At 34.8% G+C, this 15,893-nt stretch overlaps 3 protein-coding genes across 7 annotated transcripts; 2 read left to right on the plus strand and 1 right to left on the minus strand.

Moving 5' to 3' along the window:
• Positions 1 to 2,200: 2,200 nt before the first annotated feature.
• Positions 2,201 to 6,979, plus strand: LOC108215054 (uncharacterized). 5 transcript variants are annotated; one of them, XM_064090447.1, is made up of 3 exons: positions 2,201 to 4,269; positions 5,624 to 5,709; positions 6,594 to 6,978. In XM_064090447.1, the coding sequence occupies exons 1-3, from the start codon at positions 2,354 to 2,356 to the stop codon at positions 6,689 to 6,691; spliced, it is 2,100 nt and encodes a 699-aa protein (XP_063946517.1). In that variant the 5' UTR covers positions 2,201 to 2,353; the 3' UTR covers positions 6,692 to 6,978. The 5 variants fall into 5 exon arrangements, with proteins under 5 accessions (XP_063946517.1, XP_063946516.1, XP_017242873.1 ...); XM_064090446.1 differs by having other exon boundaries at positions 5,624 to 5,696; XM_017387384.2 differs by having other exon boundaries at positions 5,638 to 5,696.
• LOC108212152 (pentatricopeptide repeat-containing protein At4g38010) lies at positions 6,715 to 8,032 on the minus strand. Its single transcript, XM_017383883.1, has 2 exons — positions 6,848 to 8,032; positions 6,715 to 6,771 (listed from the first exon to the last, which is right to left on the minus strand). The coding sequence occupies exons 1-2, from the start codon at positions 8,030 to 8,032 to the stop codon at positions 6,715 to 6,717; spliced, it is 1,242 nt and encodes a 413-aa protein (XP_017239372.1).
• A 1,243-nt stretch (positions 8,033 to 9,275) lies between these two features.
• On the plus strand, positions 9,276 to 10,573 carry LOC108211668 (transcription factor TCP19). The gene has a single exon (XM_017383326.2). It carries the CDS (start codon positions 9,454 to 9,456, stop codon positions 10,390 to 10,392), a length of 939 nt encoding a protein of 312 aa, XP_017238815.1. The 5' UTR covers positions 9,276 to 9,453; the 3' UTR covers positions 10,393 to 10,573.
• Positions 10,574 to 15,893: the final 5,320 nt, after the last annotated feature.

Consider the following 15,893-nt stretch of genomic DNA (forward strand, 5'->3'; position numbering starts at 1 on the left):
CAATTCATCCTCCTTCAAGAAAGAAAGAAAGCAGGACAATGCACCAAAACAATTTTCTCTGCTGTCATAAAAGAGATGTCCCACGCGAATACGCGATCAAATCTCCGTCGTATTGCTTTATTTAATCAACAATGTGTGACACCTGCTGCATTTTGTATTGAGATAATTAAAATCTAGTGACTACATAGTACATACTGCATTATGGAGCTTGATGAGCTCACAACCCAGGGTCGTGGACTCGTGGCTGCTTTCCACTAGTATCTGAGTTGAGTCATCTATACATAATACATATATTAAATATTTTAATTGGACAAATTTTGCTATCGCTTACCGGCAAAGTCACTCTCGTCTCCGTCACAAGGTTATGAATTTGAATCCTTGCGAAAGTATTTAAAAGACATCTACTTACTAAGTACTCCCTCCGTCCCCCTCAATAGTTTACATTGAGAAATAAGAAATATGTATAAAGTAGTGGAAAAGAGAAAGAAAAATGGGTGAAGTAGTGGGACTTATTAATTTTTAACATATAAAAAGGATAGTAGAGTAAAAGTAGTGTGAAAAGGAAGAAAAAGTGAGAAAGTGGTGGTATCTATTAACTATTTTAGGAAAGTTTTGTAATATAAAAAAATGAGAGGGACATCCAAAAAGAGGAAACTGTAAGGGGACACGGGGAGTATATAGAATAGAAGGCATCGCATGAGTTGTCAATATCTGTTAATTAAAAATTAGATGGGAGAACTAAATTGATAGTTAGACTTATTAGTTTTATTTTTTTGAATAAAGTTAGATTTATTAGTTATTATAGAAATTGAAAATCGGAACAAATCGGATTAAACTACCGATTCAATATTTATCAGAAATTATATAATAATTCAAAATTTTTAATCAATTAGAATATGATTAATAAATTAGTAAAATCTTTTTTTAAAAATTAATAAATATTAAATCAGAAAATTCTAGTACTAGAAATTAAATCAAGAATTTTTAATACACCGAATATGGTCAAAAAGAAGTAAAGAAAGTACTTAGTGTTGGTTGTCTCGCAAGTCTTTATGATGAGGAGAACACCCAGGCTAGAAATATGAGTAGTAAAATAAAGTTGTAGGCTGGATAGCCCTATTGCAAATTAAAAGCTTTCATATGGAATTGGCTTCGTTTTGTAATAAGCATCGAAACAGACGGTGCAACAACCCCTCAAAATGACATTTAAGTTACTTTAGATCCTTAACTACTATCGCCTCTAATACATCAGTGTGAAAAGGAGAGTGAGCATAACAAAACATTTCAAGTCGGTATAGTAGGAATCCTCTCTGTATTCAGTTTTAATAAAAGTGAGGATTGGCTAGAGTTTTTCTATTAAATTTTCGCTACAAATATTTGAAAATTCATTGACATAGTCGGTATAATTCATAATCAAGAGCGATTATAGTCGGATTTGGAGAAATTATAACTTTTAATAATATATCTTCTTCCCCTCTTTATAATCATGAAAATACACATGAATACAAAACATAATGACATCTTAGATTATATGTGCTAAAATGTATACAGGAAACATTTTCCACAAAATTTTGATTTTTAGAATATATATGTATTGCACACAACCCAGCCCCTAAAATATATGGACCAGAATATTAGGAGGAAAATCCGGAGTTTATCTTCTAGTGGTAAGAAATGAAATATTGAGTACATTCTAAACATAAAAAATTCAAGCAGCCAGCATGCTATATGATGATGCCGGCCCACGCTCAAAAAATACTTGGTCAATTCCTATAAAAATTATCTTCCACGCTAAACTCTAAACCAAACAAATTCAAGGATGTGTAACTATTATTCATTAAGAAAATTCTCGCTTGAAAAACGAAGCCCTCGGTACTCTTACCAAAACCAAAAGACCTCGATGGAGAAAATTGTGTACAATAATATTTATATTCTTATAATCAACATTAAATTGAGAAAGAAGATATGTTAAGTCGGCTTGTACAATATAAGCTAATACTCAGTTCTACTGAAAGGCACGGATCATCCTAATATTTTCTCGATCAGTCGAGATGCACAAAAACTGACCCGAAATACGAATTAACAAAAAAAGATATATGACTATTAAAATGAAAAATTGATAGCCTCTGTAAGGGTCGGATCATGATTTTCTTTTTCTGCTTTACTGAAAGTGAATATAATTAAAAGCAAGGTTAATCATGTTAAACATCGGAAAAAAAGCTACATGAATTGTCAAGTGCAATCATTATGTGCACACTTGACTTTTTCTTAACTAATAAGGATGCCTCCAAGAAAGTTGTTGAGGGAAGAAAGGTTAAGCAAACAAGAGGACTGAAATCACCTAGATAATAATATGTTGCATTCACCTGGCTTGAGGGAAGCAACACAAGCATTTGTTCAAGGTTGCTGCTCAAACCCATCTTCTAACATGCCTGAGCTTTCAGACACCACCACTCCCAAGCCCATAGGTACTTTGGCAGCCTGTCGCCGCAACTTCATAGAATCTACTGATTCTTTCTTCTTCCCAAATGCCCAATTCACCAACCATGAATCTCTTCCTTCGTTGAAGGATTCATTCACTCAGTTTAAGAAAGCATTTCCACAGTTTTCAGAGACTAACAAGGTTGACCTCATCAGAGCAACAGAATACAACCATCTCTCCCAGTCTAATCATGTTTGCTTGGATTATCTTGGCATTGGCCTATTCTCCCACTCACAGACCATTCCAGACTGCTCTTCTTCTTCTCCGCCGCCTCAGTCTTCGGATTTTCCATTCTTTAGGACATTGTACAAGTCAGTGAATCTGAAGACACAGCTACTTCATGGTGACGATGGTTCAGAACTGGAATCTGCTATCAAGAGAAGGATTATGAATTTCCTTAATATCTCGGAAAATGATTATTGCATGGTTTTTACAACGAATAGATCATCAGCTTTTAAACTTGTGGCTGAGTCTTATCCGTTTCGTGCCAGTCGGAAGCTTCTCACTGTCTATGACTATGAGAGTGAGGCTGTGGAAGGTATGATAAATACATCAGAGAAAAGAGGAGCAGAGGTCATCTCAGCTGAATTCAAATGGCCCAGGTTTAGAATTCACTCTGAGAAACTGAGGAAGATGTTGGTAGGGAAGAAGAAGAAAAAGAAACACAGGGGATTGTTTGTCTTTCCTCTTCAATCAAGAATTACTGGAACGACCTACTCATTCCAATGGATGAGGACAGCACAGGAAAATGGGTGGCACGTCCTGCTTGATGCTTGTGCATTGGGGCCAAAGGACATGAACAGCTTTGGCCTCTCACTCCTTCACCCTGATTTCCTGGTTTGCTCGTTCTATAAAGTCTACGGAGAAAACCCAACTGGATTTGGGTGCCTCTTTGTAAAAAAATCAATTATACCAATCTTGGAAGACTCCACATCAACAGGTATGGTTAATATTGTACCATCAGATATGCTATTTAGGTCTTTTGCAAGTTCTCCAGTTACAGATACAGAGCTTGAACAAGCCTCCAGAATGGGAAGAGATGAAGCTGGTGTGATGAACCACAGTTCTCTCTTAGATAATACCTCGCTTCAAACCAAAGTACCTGCAAGAATTAAAGCTAAAAAACTCTTTGAGATTGGAAGTTCAAAGATTAGTGGTAATGCAAATGGAAAAAGTAAAGAAGTTAGTAAATCAGTACTACTCACTGTACAGGAGAAACCCAATCTTGGTGAAAATGAGTGCTTGGAAATCAAATGTAGAGGCTTGGATCATGTGGATTCATTGGGACTGGTCCAGATCAGTAACAGAATGAGGTGCTTGATAAATTGGCTAATAAGCGCACTAATAAAACTCCAGTATCCTCATACCGAGAACAAGATATCCTTGGTTAGAATCTATGGGCCGAAGGTCAAATTTGACAGGGGACCAGCTCTGGCGTTTAATGTATATGACTGGAAAGGTGAGAAGGTTGAACCAGTTCTTGTTCAAAAGCTTGCCGACCGGAGCAATATATCTCTCAGCAATGGATTCTTACATCAAATTTGGTTTTCGGACAACTACGAAGAAGAGAAGGACAGATTCCTAGAGAGCAGATGTGAAGAAAAAGAGAGAGGTAAACACAAGAAAACTTGTAATGGAATAACTGTTGTCACAGCTGCATTTGGGTTCCTTGCCAATTTCGAAGACGCTTACAGGCTTTGGTCTTTTATTGCTCGGTTCCTGGACGCTGACTTTGTGGAGAAGGAAAGATGGAGATATACAGCTCTGAATCAGAAAACAGTTGAAGTGTAAGCATATATATTATCAAAACATCAACAATTTTTAAAATGAAATTCTTAGATATATATTCATTACAGATTGTAAGATAAGTGGTAACTGATATAGAACTACAAAAGAGGGGGGAAAAAAGGTACAGTAATATTCTCCATGTTAATTTTTAAGCAGCCTTTCCAGAAACTATGCATATGCATCAACAAGAAAACAGATTTATAAATATTTTTTGTTACTTCAACAATGATCATGAAGAATGTTATGCTAATTGGAAAAATGTCATAAACAACGGATGAGATCATTAAGCCAGTTAAAAGTATAAACTGAATATCTGAGTATCCGACCAAGCAAACCACAGAAGACGGCACATGTTTCATATGCGGATGTAGACTTAAGTTTAACAGTTCACATAAAGCAGTGGACAAAACAAATGATAAAAAAGATGTCCAATTGTTTCTAATGTTCTTCTTTCCAGCAGACGATTGAGCACAACCTGAAAAATAGAATGGCAAAAAATTTGAGTCTGTAGAGAGGTGGAGGCTATATTGGTCTAAGGGTGGATCTCAAGAACTGTGTATATCATGTGTTAGAAATTCTGAAAGCAATTATTCATCAAACTAGTACGAGCTAGATGCATAGCCTTGTATTCAGTTTCTTCTGATAGGTATGGAGCAAGTCCCTCCTGTAATTTAGGGGAATTTGGTTCTGTCATGCACTTTATAAAAAGGAGTTTACCTATAAGGAACTTTATCCCGAGAGTAAGTATTGTAGTCAACTTAATTAAGTTGGATACTTGTCTCATACTCGGTGTCTGCACTAGAAGTCTCGAGGCAAACACAACTACAAACCTTATCCAACATCAGCTGATATCTATGAAGAATAACATTTAAGCAAACAAGAATCAGTTATTGGTGTTTGTTAAGTCTCTAATGAAAATTTGAGAAACTGTTGCTACTGTATTTGGAGTGGTTTTATACTTTTATTGGTCCTGTAAATACATTCACCAAATAGATACCAGATCAATTTATTTTTTTAAAATTTACATGTGAGCATGAAACTGTGCTCAAGAATCAAAAAGATCGGATAAAGATCATCAACTAATTTCAACAACAATATTTATAACAAGACATGATAAATTGTATACGAAGCACACAAGGAAAACGTATATATCATAAACGGGATATATGCATCAGGATCTACGGACTGCATCTTTCAAATTTATTTGGACAAAAGAATGATACGGAAGATATCCATATCTTTGTAGTGTTTATCTATGACACTTCCTTTTTACTAATATTAGCAGTGGTAGAAGCTAGTTGGAGGTTGCGAAGTTAATTTGTATTGTATTTCTGATCTGTATGGACTGACTAGCGGCTTTAATGAAGGAAAATCTGGTTGTGGAAGGTACTTCACCAGGAAGGGGTTTATCAATCAAAATCACAAGGTAAAGCCACCAGGTAAATTCAGTGTGTTGTACTAATAAAATCGAGAGGAAAACTAATATTGAGCTTTTTCAACTGTTATTAATTAGCATGCTCATCCTGTAATCCAACAAGTACAACAAAAAAAGTAAAACTGCTCCTTCAGGTTTCTCTGATCTGACAGTATCAGATTATTAGTATATCATCTATGTCAAGTGTTCTGAAAGACGTCATATGCAGAAAAGGGAAACCTCTAGTACCAGAGTATAATTATGAATTAAAAACCAAGCATGCAGAATTGGTAAATTCTATTTGTGCACATTAAAATAATGAGAGTTTAAACTAAAACTTCACAGAAGTGTCCTCCAATTAAAGATATTCATGCTGATGTGAAAACATAGTAATAATTATAGTATTAATATAACTTTCTTTTCAGTGCAATGATATTGTTACAACTACTTAAACTTGCGACCTGATCATTTTAGGATTGGTTCAGGAGAGTATGATTAAATTGTTGCTGGCAGATTTTTGAATATATTCTGCCATAAGGATGCTCTTTCACCTTGACAAAGGATTAAGAACTTCAATTACTAGTAGAAATAATGGCTAAAGAAACTGTACCTTGAATTGACTCAATTAGAAGGATGCTTAACAGCATATCAATATCTCTCATGCTGATTGTGGCTTGCATCTTGAGTAAATTTCAAGTAGTACCGTTGACCTCTATGATGCTTAACCCGGGTGATTTTTCTATACTATTTTCCCTCATCAATCTCCTTGCCCTTGTCACGTCATCCCAATTTTTATTAATGGCATATTTGTTACACAAGAGCACATAAACCCCACTATCTTTTTCCTTAAAAAGGTGCAATTTGTCAACTAAATCTTGAGAGAGTTCCACATTTTCCTTGGCATTGCAGGCACTAAGAAGAGAACCCCAGATAGCAGCATCTGGTGGCATGGGCATACTCCTGACAATGTTTTGCGCTTCATCCAGAAGATCAGCCTTACAAAGTAAATCGACTATACATCCATAATGCTCTAATCCAGGAGAGATATTATAATTTTCCATTTGATAGAAGTGCCAAAGACCTTCATCTGCCATACCAGAATGACAACAAGCTGTTAGAATGGAAAGAAATGTCACTTTGTTAGGCCTCAACCCAGCTCTGACCATGAGCTCAAAATGTTTAAGGACATCACTCCCATATCCATGCATTGCTAGACCGCCAAGCAAGGCATTCCATGTCAAAACATTCCTGCTAGACAGCTTATCAAAGGTTCTTAAAGCCATTTCTATACAACCACATTTGAAATACATATCAATCATAGAAGTTCCAATATGAACATCCCACATGATGTTTTTACGATCAATATAATCATGGATCCATCTTCCATAACTCAAAGCTCCAATATTTGCACAAGCTGACAGTATGCTAGTAAGAATAAACTTGTCTGGTTCCACGCCTAACAACAGCATGTCATCGAACAAATCCAAAGCCTCATTAGAACATTTATACATCACCAATCCACTGATCATTGACGTCCAAGAAACAGCGTCTCTTTCATCAAGCTCCCTAAAAACCCATCTTGCATCACCTAAACACTCACACTTAACATACATATTCAACAACGCATTAGAAACTGCCGAATCCTTTTCAAGCGCACGCTTCAAAATCAAACCATGTACACCCTTCCCCATATCCACATTCCCAACAAACCCGCAGGCCACAACCACACTAATAACAGCAGCAACATTAGGCTTCAAATCCATTTCCTTGAACCTCAGTATAGCCTCATTATACAATTCCGCTCTAACACACCCCGAAATCAACCCCGACCACGACACAGCATCCCTAACAGCCATTTCATCAAACAATTTACCAGCATCAACACATTTACCACAAGAACCATAAAAATGAATCATCGAATTTCGAACAAAAAGATCACACCCAAAACCCATCTTTAACACCACCCCATGAATCTGTTTCCCCTCACCAATCCCACAACACTTAGCACAAGATTTCAAAACAACTGGAAACGAAAACATATCAGGACAAAACCCACATTGCAAAAACCTTTTATAACACAAAATTGCAGTTTCTGGCTTATTACAATTAGCATAAGAAGCAATTAAATTGTTAAAAGGGTATGAATTTAATGAATCCAGGTGAATTAGAAGTTTACGAGCGTAATCTACAAAGCCGACAGATTTCCCCAAAAATTCAGCAACTTTGCTGCTTATAGTTTCGTCATAGATCAGAGTAGAAGTGATGAGTTGAGCATGAATTTGCTTAAACGAGTTGAGGGTCTTGCAGCTATGAATTAACTCTACAATGATGGATTTTAAAGAATGCATATTATACACAAGTTGATTTTTTATCCGCTCATTCTGAAATTTTTGTAATTATGCAATTTAGGAGTTCCCCGCCCACTGAAGTAAGAAGTGAGGGGCCTTTTGGTTCGAATCCAGAAAATGGAATGAAATTCAGAAAAAAAAAAATGAAAAAAAAATGATGCTTAATTGTATTACTTGTTTTATTTTGATCTAGAAATGAAATGAAAAATTATATGATTATCCCCGTATTTGATTTTTAAATATTTTAATATCAAAAGATTTAGATATATTTACGTTTATAATAATATAGTTCATTTATATTTCATAATTTGATACATTTTATTATTTAAAAATATTATTAATTTTTATATTAAAACTGTTTTTAATATATAAAATTAAATTTAAATTTATTTTTGATTTTCAAAAATATTTTACAATTATTTTTAATGTTAATGACATCTGAAATAAATTATAAATGAAAATAAAATAAGAATCGGGAAAGAGAAAAGAAATACGTAGAGAGAGTGGGGATGGATTACGAGGGATTCGGAGTAAAACTAAAACCAAAAGAGAGGAAAGAGAATGGATTACGAGGGATTTGGAGTAAACCTAAAACCAAAAGAGGGGAAAGAGAATGACGATTTTTATAAAACAAACAGAGAATGAAACCTATTGTTTCATTTTTCATTTGTTAATTACCCCCAACCAAACGGCCTTAAGTGATTTTTAATGTAATTTCTAATTACACTTCAAATTTGTTTTGTGCAGTTTTTATTCTTCCATCTCTTGAAATTGTGGAGGGATGCACATTTCACAGAAATATGTGTTTTTATACTACTACTACAAAGTTTCCATTCATTATGTTAAATATTAACATAATTTACACCGTAAATCATGAAAATTGTGTGAGCTAATAAATATTTATATTGAAATTTGTATAAAATTTATATTGAAAGAAGAAAGACAATATGTTTTTGTACAACATATTACAATATGTTTTCGTTTTTTATAATATGTGAAAATAAAAATGATTAAGAATTTTGATTTTATTTTGACAAGATTAATAATACTACTTTTTATATATTTAAAATATGTGAAAACAAGATTTATGGATGTAAATATTAATTTTCCATTCAAAATTTGGGGTCTCTCAAAAGGTAGGATGATTTGTTAATGAGTTGGACCTTCCACGTGAGACATGTATGATGAGATGAGTTTTCAGCCGTCGATCTCCTTCCTCTTCCTAAATATATAGATATCCATTCTAGGGTTGAAGGGTCCCCATGCCGTGTAGGATTCTTAAACAAGTGGGTCTCCCCTACCTCCATTAACGCCCCTTACTTACCCACTCTCACTGTTCCTAAATCTTCATTTCATCTCTCAAACCATTTTAATCTCAATTCAAACACACACACACACAAAATATATATTTTAAAACCCAAATGGCCTCGTCATCTATTGAGCACAACAAGAACTTGCAAGGTGTTGAAGAAGAAGAAGATGAGGTCGATCAAATCCAATCTGATCCGTTGATTGGGGACCCCGCTTTGTACTCAATCTCAGCCGTTGATGGGGTGGTGTCCCCGTTGGCTGTGGTTCCGGTTCCTAAACAAGAGCCGCCGGAGAATGAAGTGGGCCGGTCTCTGGTTGTTCCGGTTCAGGAAAGAACCGTGGCGGCACAGACTTCGAGGAGGGTTTCGAAGGACAGGCACACGAAAGTCGAGGGTCGTGGCCGGAGAATCCGCATGCCGGCGACGTGTGCGGCCAGAATATTTCAGTTGACGAGAGAGCTGGGTCATAAGTCCGATGGTGAAACGATAAGGTGGTTACTTGAACGGGCTGAACCGGAGATAATCAAAGCCACCGGAACTGGTACTATTCCGGCGATTGCGGTGAACGTGAACGGGACGTTGAAAATTCCGACCACTTCCCCGGCGACTGAGGGTGATGCGAAGAAGAGGAAACGCCCGTGCAATTCCGAGTTTATTGATGTTAGTGAAGAAAACGGTTCGGTTTCGATTGCCTCGAGTTTTGCCCCGGTGGCTCCGATTATGCCTGCGATGTGGGGGCCCACTGGGGTGGTGGGGTCCAGTGGGTTTCCTGGCGGGGCCTTCTTTATGGTTCCACCAGGGATGGGTGGTGGGCTCAATCAGGCTCAATTGTGGGCTTTCCCAGCTGGGGCAACGCCTGTTTTTAATGTAACAGGACGGCCCGTATCGGACTATGTTTCGATGCAGCCAGTGGCGATGATGTCGGAGTCTGCTTCGTGTTCGACAATGGCGGCGGGTTCGATGGAGATTTATGACAAGAGGGAGCTTCAGTTTATGGCTGGCTGTTCAACTTCTAGTGCTGATGAAAAACAACCCTCTTCTGATTCTTAGTTTTATTACCAGTGTTACTTGTGTTTTTAGCGTTCGTGTTAGGGTTTTAGATGTATGATGAGGTCATGAGGAGGTTTGTTTAGTGTTCTGGTCTGTCTCTGTCAATGTAAGGGAAGGTTTACTAGTTATGATGATGTGATGATATTTGATGAGAATCATGTATTGAACGGAATTTGCAACATGTTTTGGTACAAAGCTTTATTTTTATTTTTTTTCCTTTTTGCTGGTTTACAAAGCTTTATTTCTTTTGCAGGTAATAAAAATGGTTAAAATATCCAATGAGAGGTGTTTCTCATTCGGGGGAAGGGTACCAAATGTTTTTGCATTGACAGTGAAATTATTCACTTTTTTAATAAGTCTTTTAAGTTGGGTTCTCAAAACAACAGTTACTTTTCACGGGTAAGTGATAAAAATCCTTTAGTAAAGTTACAGCTTTTCATTGAAAAGTAATTAAAAAATTTACTTGAAAAAATTAAAAGCTTTAATAAAAAAATAAAATTTTAGATTATATCAACATTGCTAATTGCTAATATAATAAATACTATCTGTATACAGTGTTGTAAAAAGCGGGAATCGGACTTAGTCGGTGAGGGCACCGTCCAGCGATTAATCGGATAATCGGAGTGATTAATCGGATCATTAATCGTAATCAATTTAATATTATTTTTAAATTATATATATAAATTTATAATCATATAAAATCAAAAGAGTAATGATTTTTTATAACCCAAAACATGCCTTTATATACATATACAAGCCTAGTCATCTCATATATTTGATTCAATCTGCTAAGAAATATATATTGCAAATTTAAGTAATTAGAGTTTGGAAGTTAATATTAAAAGAGTGAAACGTAATAAAAACAAATTTAAAATTTATGTGTTTTGTCTTTCTGTGCCTTTTATTTTATTTAAAATTAAATTTAAAATTTTAAAAAATTTCATTTTTTTTAAATTTTTTTAAATTCACCGATTTTTGACCGATTTTTTCCGATTAATCCCGACTTTTGACCGATTAATCCCGATTTTCAGAAAAAACGATTTTTTCACCGATTAACGCTTAATCGAGACGGTGGCCGACCGAACAGCGATTAATCGGCGATTAATCCCGATTAATCGCCGACTTTTAGAACACTGTCTGTATACAAAACCCATATTAAATAGTCAAAATTCTTTATATGAATTCTACTCCATCCGTCCCAGCTGGGACACGGAGATCAAGAAATTGTGTAAGAAATGATTAAAGGTTGATGAAAAATGAGTATAGTGGTGGGACCCATTTATATTTAATTATTGTTTTGAGATAGTGGAAGAAATTAGTGGGTGTAATAATGTTTATATTATTATAAAATGGAGATAGTGTAAGAAAGTAGTTGGTGTAATAATTTTTTATATTATAAAAGTTTACTACTTTTGGAATGTATACAATTGATGGGACGTCCCAAAAAGGAAACTGTATAAAATTCATTGGGACGGAGGGAGTAGTTCGAATTACTCCTACTCATTTTTGCTGTGGTTTTCCTAGCTCGTAGGAGCACTAAAATATGGCAGCGAGACTCCTCGGATTATGTGGCACGTGCGTATTTGATTATGCACGTGAGCAAGGTAGGTTCAAGGAAGGCGGTGCCCAGTGGTCCCACTCTTATAGCAGTGGATTTTGGGACTCGGGTCCACAACAAACTAAAAGTAAAACTCAACCAAATTGTAAAGAGACTCCAGAGTCTCCTCCTAGTATAAAATTCAATAAATCAACGGCCATTCGATAAACAAGGGGCCACATAAAAAATTGTGGGCCACTACATCCCACCATGTGATATTGCTTCATTATGTGGGTCCTCCTTTCTGTGGACCCCATATATCTTTAATACTCCCTCCGTCCCTTTTTATCTGTCCATTTTGGAAAAAAAAACACATACCAAGGTGTCCTTGATTGTATGAACTTTTTCATTAAATACCTCTAATTAATATCTTGAAAATGATGGAATACCCCTACTTTATGTCTTGAAAACATGAATTCAACCAAGTTTTAAATAAGTCAAGCCTTGAAAATTGAAATTATGAAGATATATTTGAAAAACTATCATTAAATTAGTTTTGAAAGTATAAATGGACAGATAAATAGGGACAAATTTTTACTTCCAAAGTGGACAGATAAATAGGGACGGAGGGAGTAGTGGTAATAGTGGGGTAGGTCAGGTGGGGACCACAAGGGGAGATGGCAAGAAAAGATGACACGTTTGCATAGTGATAGCTGTCATAAGGGGGATAGGGGGGACCGACCGCTTCATCGGCTGACCTCCTGTACTCAACTAACTGACCTGCCTTTCTTTACATCCGGACATGTACATACTATAAATAACGCGTGTATCACACCTACATATTTACAAATCCTTATCCCTTTTCGCATCTTTATCGGATGGTGCTTTTCAACTCCTTTCTTCTCAACCTCCATGTGTGGTGCGACTTCCGATATGGATCGGAATGAGCAAGAAATTAAATGAAAATTTATAGATATATTTTATAAATAAAGAAGAAAGTTGTGAAAAAATAAGATGAAAATTCATTTAAACATATTTATAGAAAAGATAAGATTATAAAAATAATAATTAAATATAAGTGTCAAGTCAAGTTCTCCCTTCATTTTCAGCATCTAAATTTTTATGATGAAAATCGTAAATAAACAAGACATCTCATTTCACGTTCCTTTCATGTTAAACTTTTAGTTCAAATAATTCGAAATGAAATGATTGGATAATGAAGATTATAAAAATTTTCTATAATCACACACAATTTATATATATTTCATTATTCTCATTACTTTTCATTAAAATGAATGTATTTACAATTACAAATAGTATTTGTGTAATAATTTTCAAAAGATAGTAAAATTTTAAAAAAAAACTCTGAAAATGATTTTTTTTTTTTTTTTTTTTTGTAAATACCTTATACTTTTCTGTCAAAGATATAAGTGGTAAAATCTTGGAGCAAACTTATAAGAAGCTGGCCCAATCCACTTTGTATTTTGGCCCATTCTCTGAACCTATTTCATATTACATGGGTTTTATATCGGATAATATTGAAAAGCATGATATGATAAATTGATAACGTTAAAATATATATAATTCTTCTTATATTTTGATATCAATAATATTTTTGATATGAAAATACCGTCATGCTCTCCTTTCAATAATTGATATTATATTTAATTTAATTTAATTTAATTTAATTATATAAATTTAATAATATTTATGAGTATAAAATTGTTAATTTTTGACCTTATCTGTTGTTTTTAGGTTTTCGATGATATATATATAATATAGAATATATTATTTCAAAAAACAAAAACATAGTTATATAATATTCCCTCTGTCCCATTTAATTGTATACGTTTCTTTTCAACTGCTCGACACGCATTTTAATGCTCTTATAAAACATAGTTCCGTAACTTATTTTTGAGATTTTTTTTCTGAATAAAAATATAACATCCAAACTTTAATACAGAAAAAAAAATTAAAAATAAATTACACAACTACAGAGCATTAAAGTCCGTGCGTACCCAGGGAGTGATATTTTAGCGCAAAATTTGGTTGATACACCCCAATATGTTTTGGTTTTGATTCCATGATCTGATTATCTCATCAGATCATTCACCATGCTTTAAGGTCTTGGTTGCATACTTGCATGGCACCGAAGGCCGACTGGCCGAGCTCGTCAGCATTTGTTAATGTCTGAATAAATAAATTTATAAACTTAATTTTATTGTCCTATTTAAATAATTTGATTGTTAAGAGTATTGTTGTAAACAAAAAATTTAAAAAATATGAGTGATATATGAGAAATTGGTTATACAACAATAAATATCAAAGATCATATATAGGAATGATTTATAATGAACCTGCCGCTCATTCGGATCAGAAAAATACTGGCAGGCTTTCATTTGGCAAGATCACCGGTTTATAGCTAGATTCCGTTAGCTGCTACTCATAGTTGGTTTGTCAACAATGTTTAACTAGGCGAAGCCACCAACATGCACGTTTAAAAAAAAATTATGTATACATCAAAACCAAGAGCACATTGTAGGATCATTGTTTTTAGCAGTTCTAGTCGACCAAAGCTATGCTTATATATTAAACTGTCTACACTCAGTGCAGTGCAAATCATATAATTATCTGATGGCCCATCCAGTGCTCAATTCTTTCCTATTTTTATGTCTTGCTGCAGTACTTGTGCTTGATTGCCATTGCTATGAAGACAATAAGGTTGGTTAATTATCACACACTAGCATACACAATAATCTAGCCCCGTAGCATGCAAGAAAAAGAACTTATAAGTCACTTGTCACACCATTTTTCTTTCTCTTTGAACCGTCAAACCAAACATATCTGGTATGTCATGTATTACTGACATTAGTGTATACGGTGTTAGGGAGACAATGCTGTTAATTATGAATATATGTTTTGAATCTTTTTCTATACTTCTATGCATTCTATAACATAATCTAGTCATTTATGAAAATCTCTAAGCGGGGTGATGAATATGCAGGTTCACATTGTGTACATGGGGGATCTTCCAAAAGGAAAGGGAGGAGAGAGTGTGACAGTCCAATCAATGCATCACAATATTCTCACACAAGTCCTTGGAAGGTTAAGTACTGCATTACATAACTACTAGAGATCTCACAATACTTGATTTCATAATTTTTTGATGTCTACATTATGGTATTGAAAGTTTGAAACAACATAATAATGATCTGAGTGTACACTACACAATATAATAAAGTGTCTAGATGATAAATTTTAGTGCTGCCAGAAAATTGAATATTTTTATTGGAAATCTCAAGACAATGCCTATAGTTATGAGTTATGAGGTAAAATGATTAGCTTCGTTATTAAACTTTTGAGATTGATCGGATTTCAGTCCTGCTTTGGCAAAAGAATCACTGGTCCACAGTTACGGGAGGAGTTTTAATGGATTTGTAGCTAGACTCTCTGATAAGGAAGCGGCTAAGATTCGAGGTGATTCAGTGCTATGATAAGTTAACCTAAGTACCGCCCAAAAATGTTGCCATTCACAATAGTAATACTCTTATTTATCATTTTTCTTACTTTGGTGTTTATAGCCATGGAGAGCGTGGTTTCTGTGTTTCCAAACACGGTAGTGCCACTTCACACCACAAGATCATGGAATTTCTTGCGTTTTCCCGAATCCCATCCTGTCGCAGATAAGGAAGGAGATATCATTATTGGAATGCTAGACACGGGTAACCTGACTAGCAAGAGTTTGATCAATTATATTAATAATTGATATAAGTAAGTAGGGACATTAATTTGATCAATTATATTAATTTTCAACATCTATGACAGGAATTTGGCCTGAAAGTAAGAGTTTTATCGATACTGGATATGGCCCTCCACCAGCAAAATGGAAGGGAATTTGTCAGACAGGAAACAACTTCACCTGCAATAAGTATTCTTCCCTTCTTGTATCATACATTTGCACATA

Source organism: Daucus carota, chromosome 3, assembly GCF_001625215.2.
Source record: "Daucus carota subsp. sativus chromosome 3, DH1 v3.0, whole genome shotgun sequence".
NCBI lineage: Eukaryota > Viridiplantae > Streptophyta > Magnoliopsida > Apiales > Apiaceae > Daucus > Daucus carota.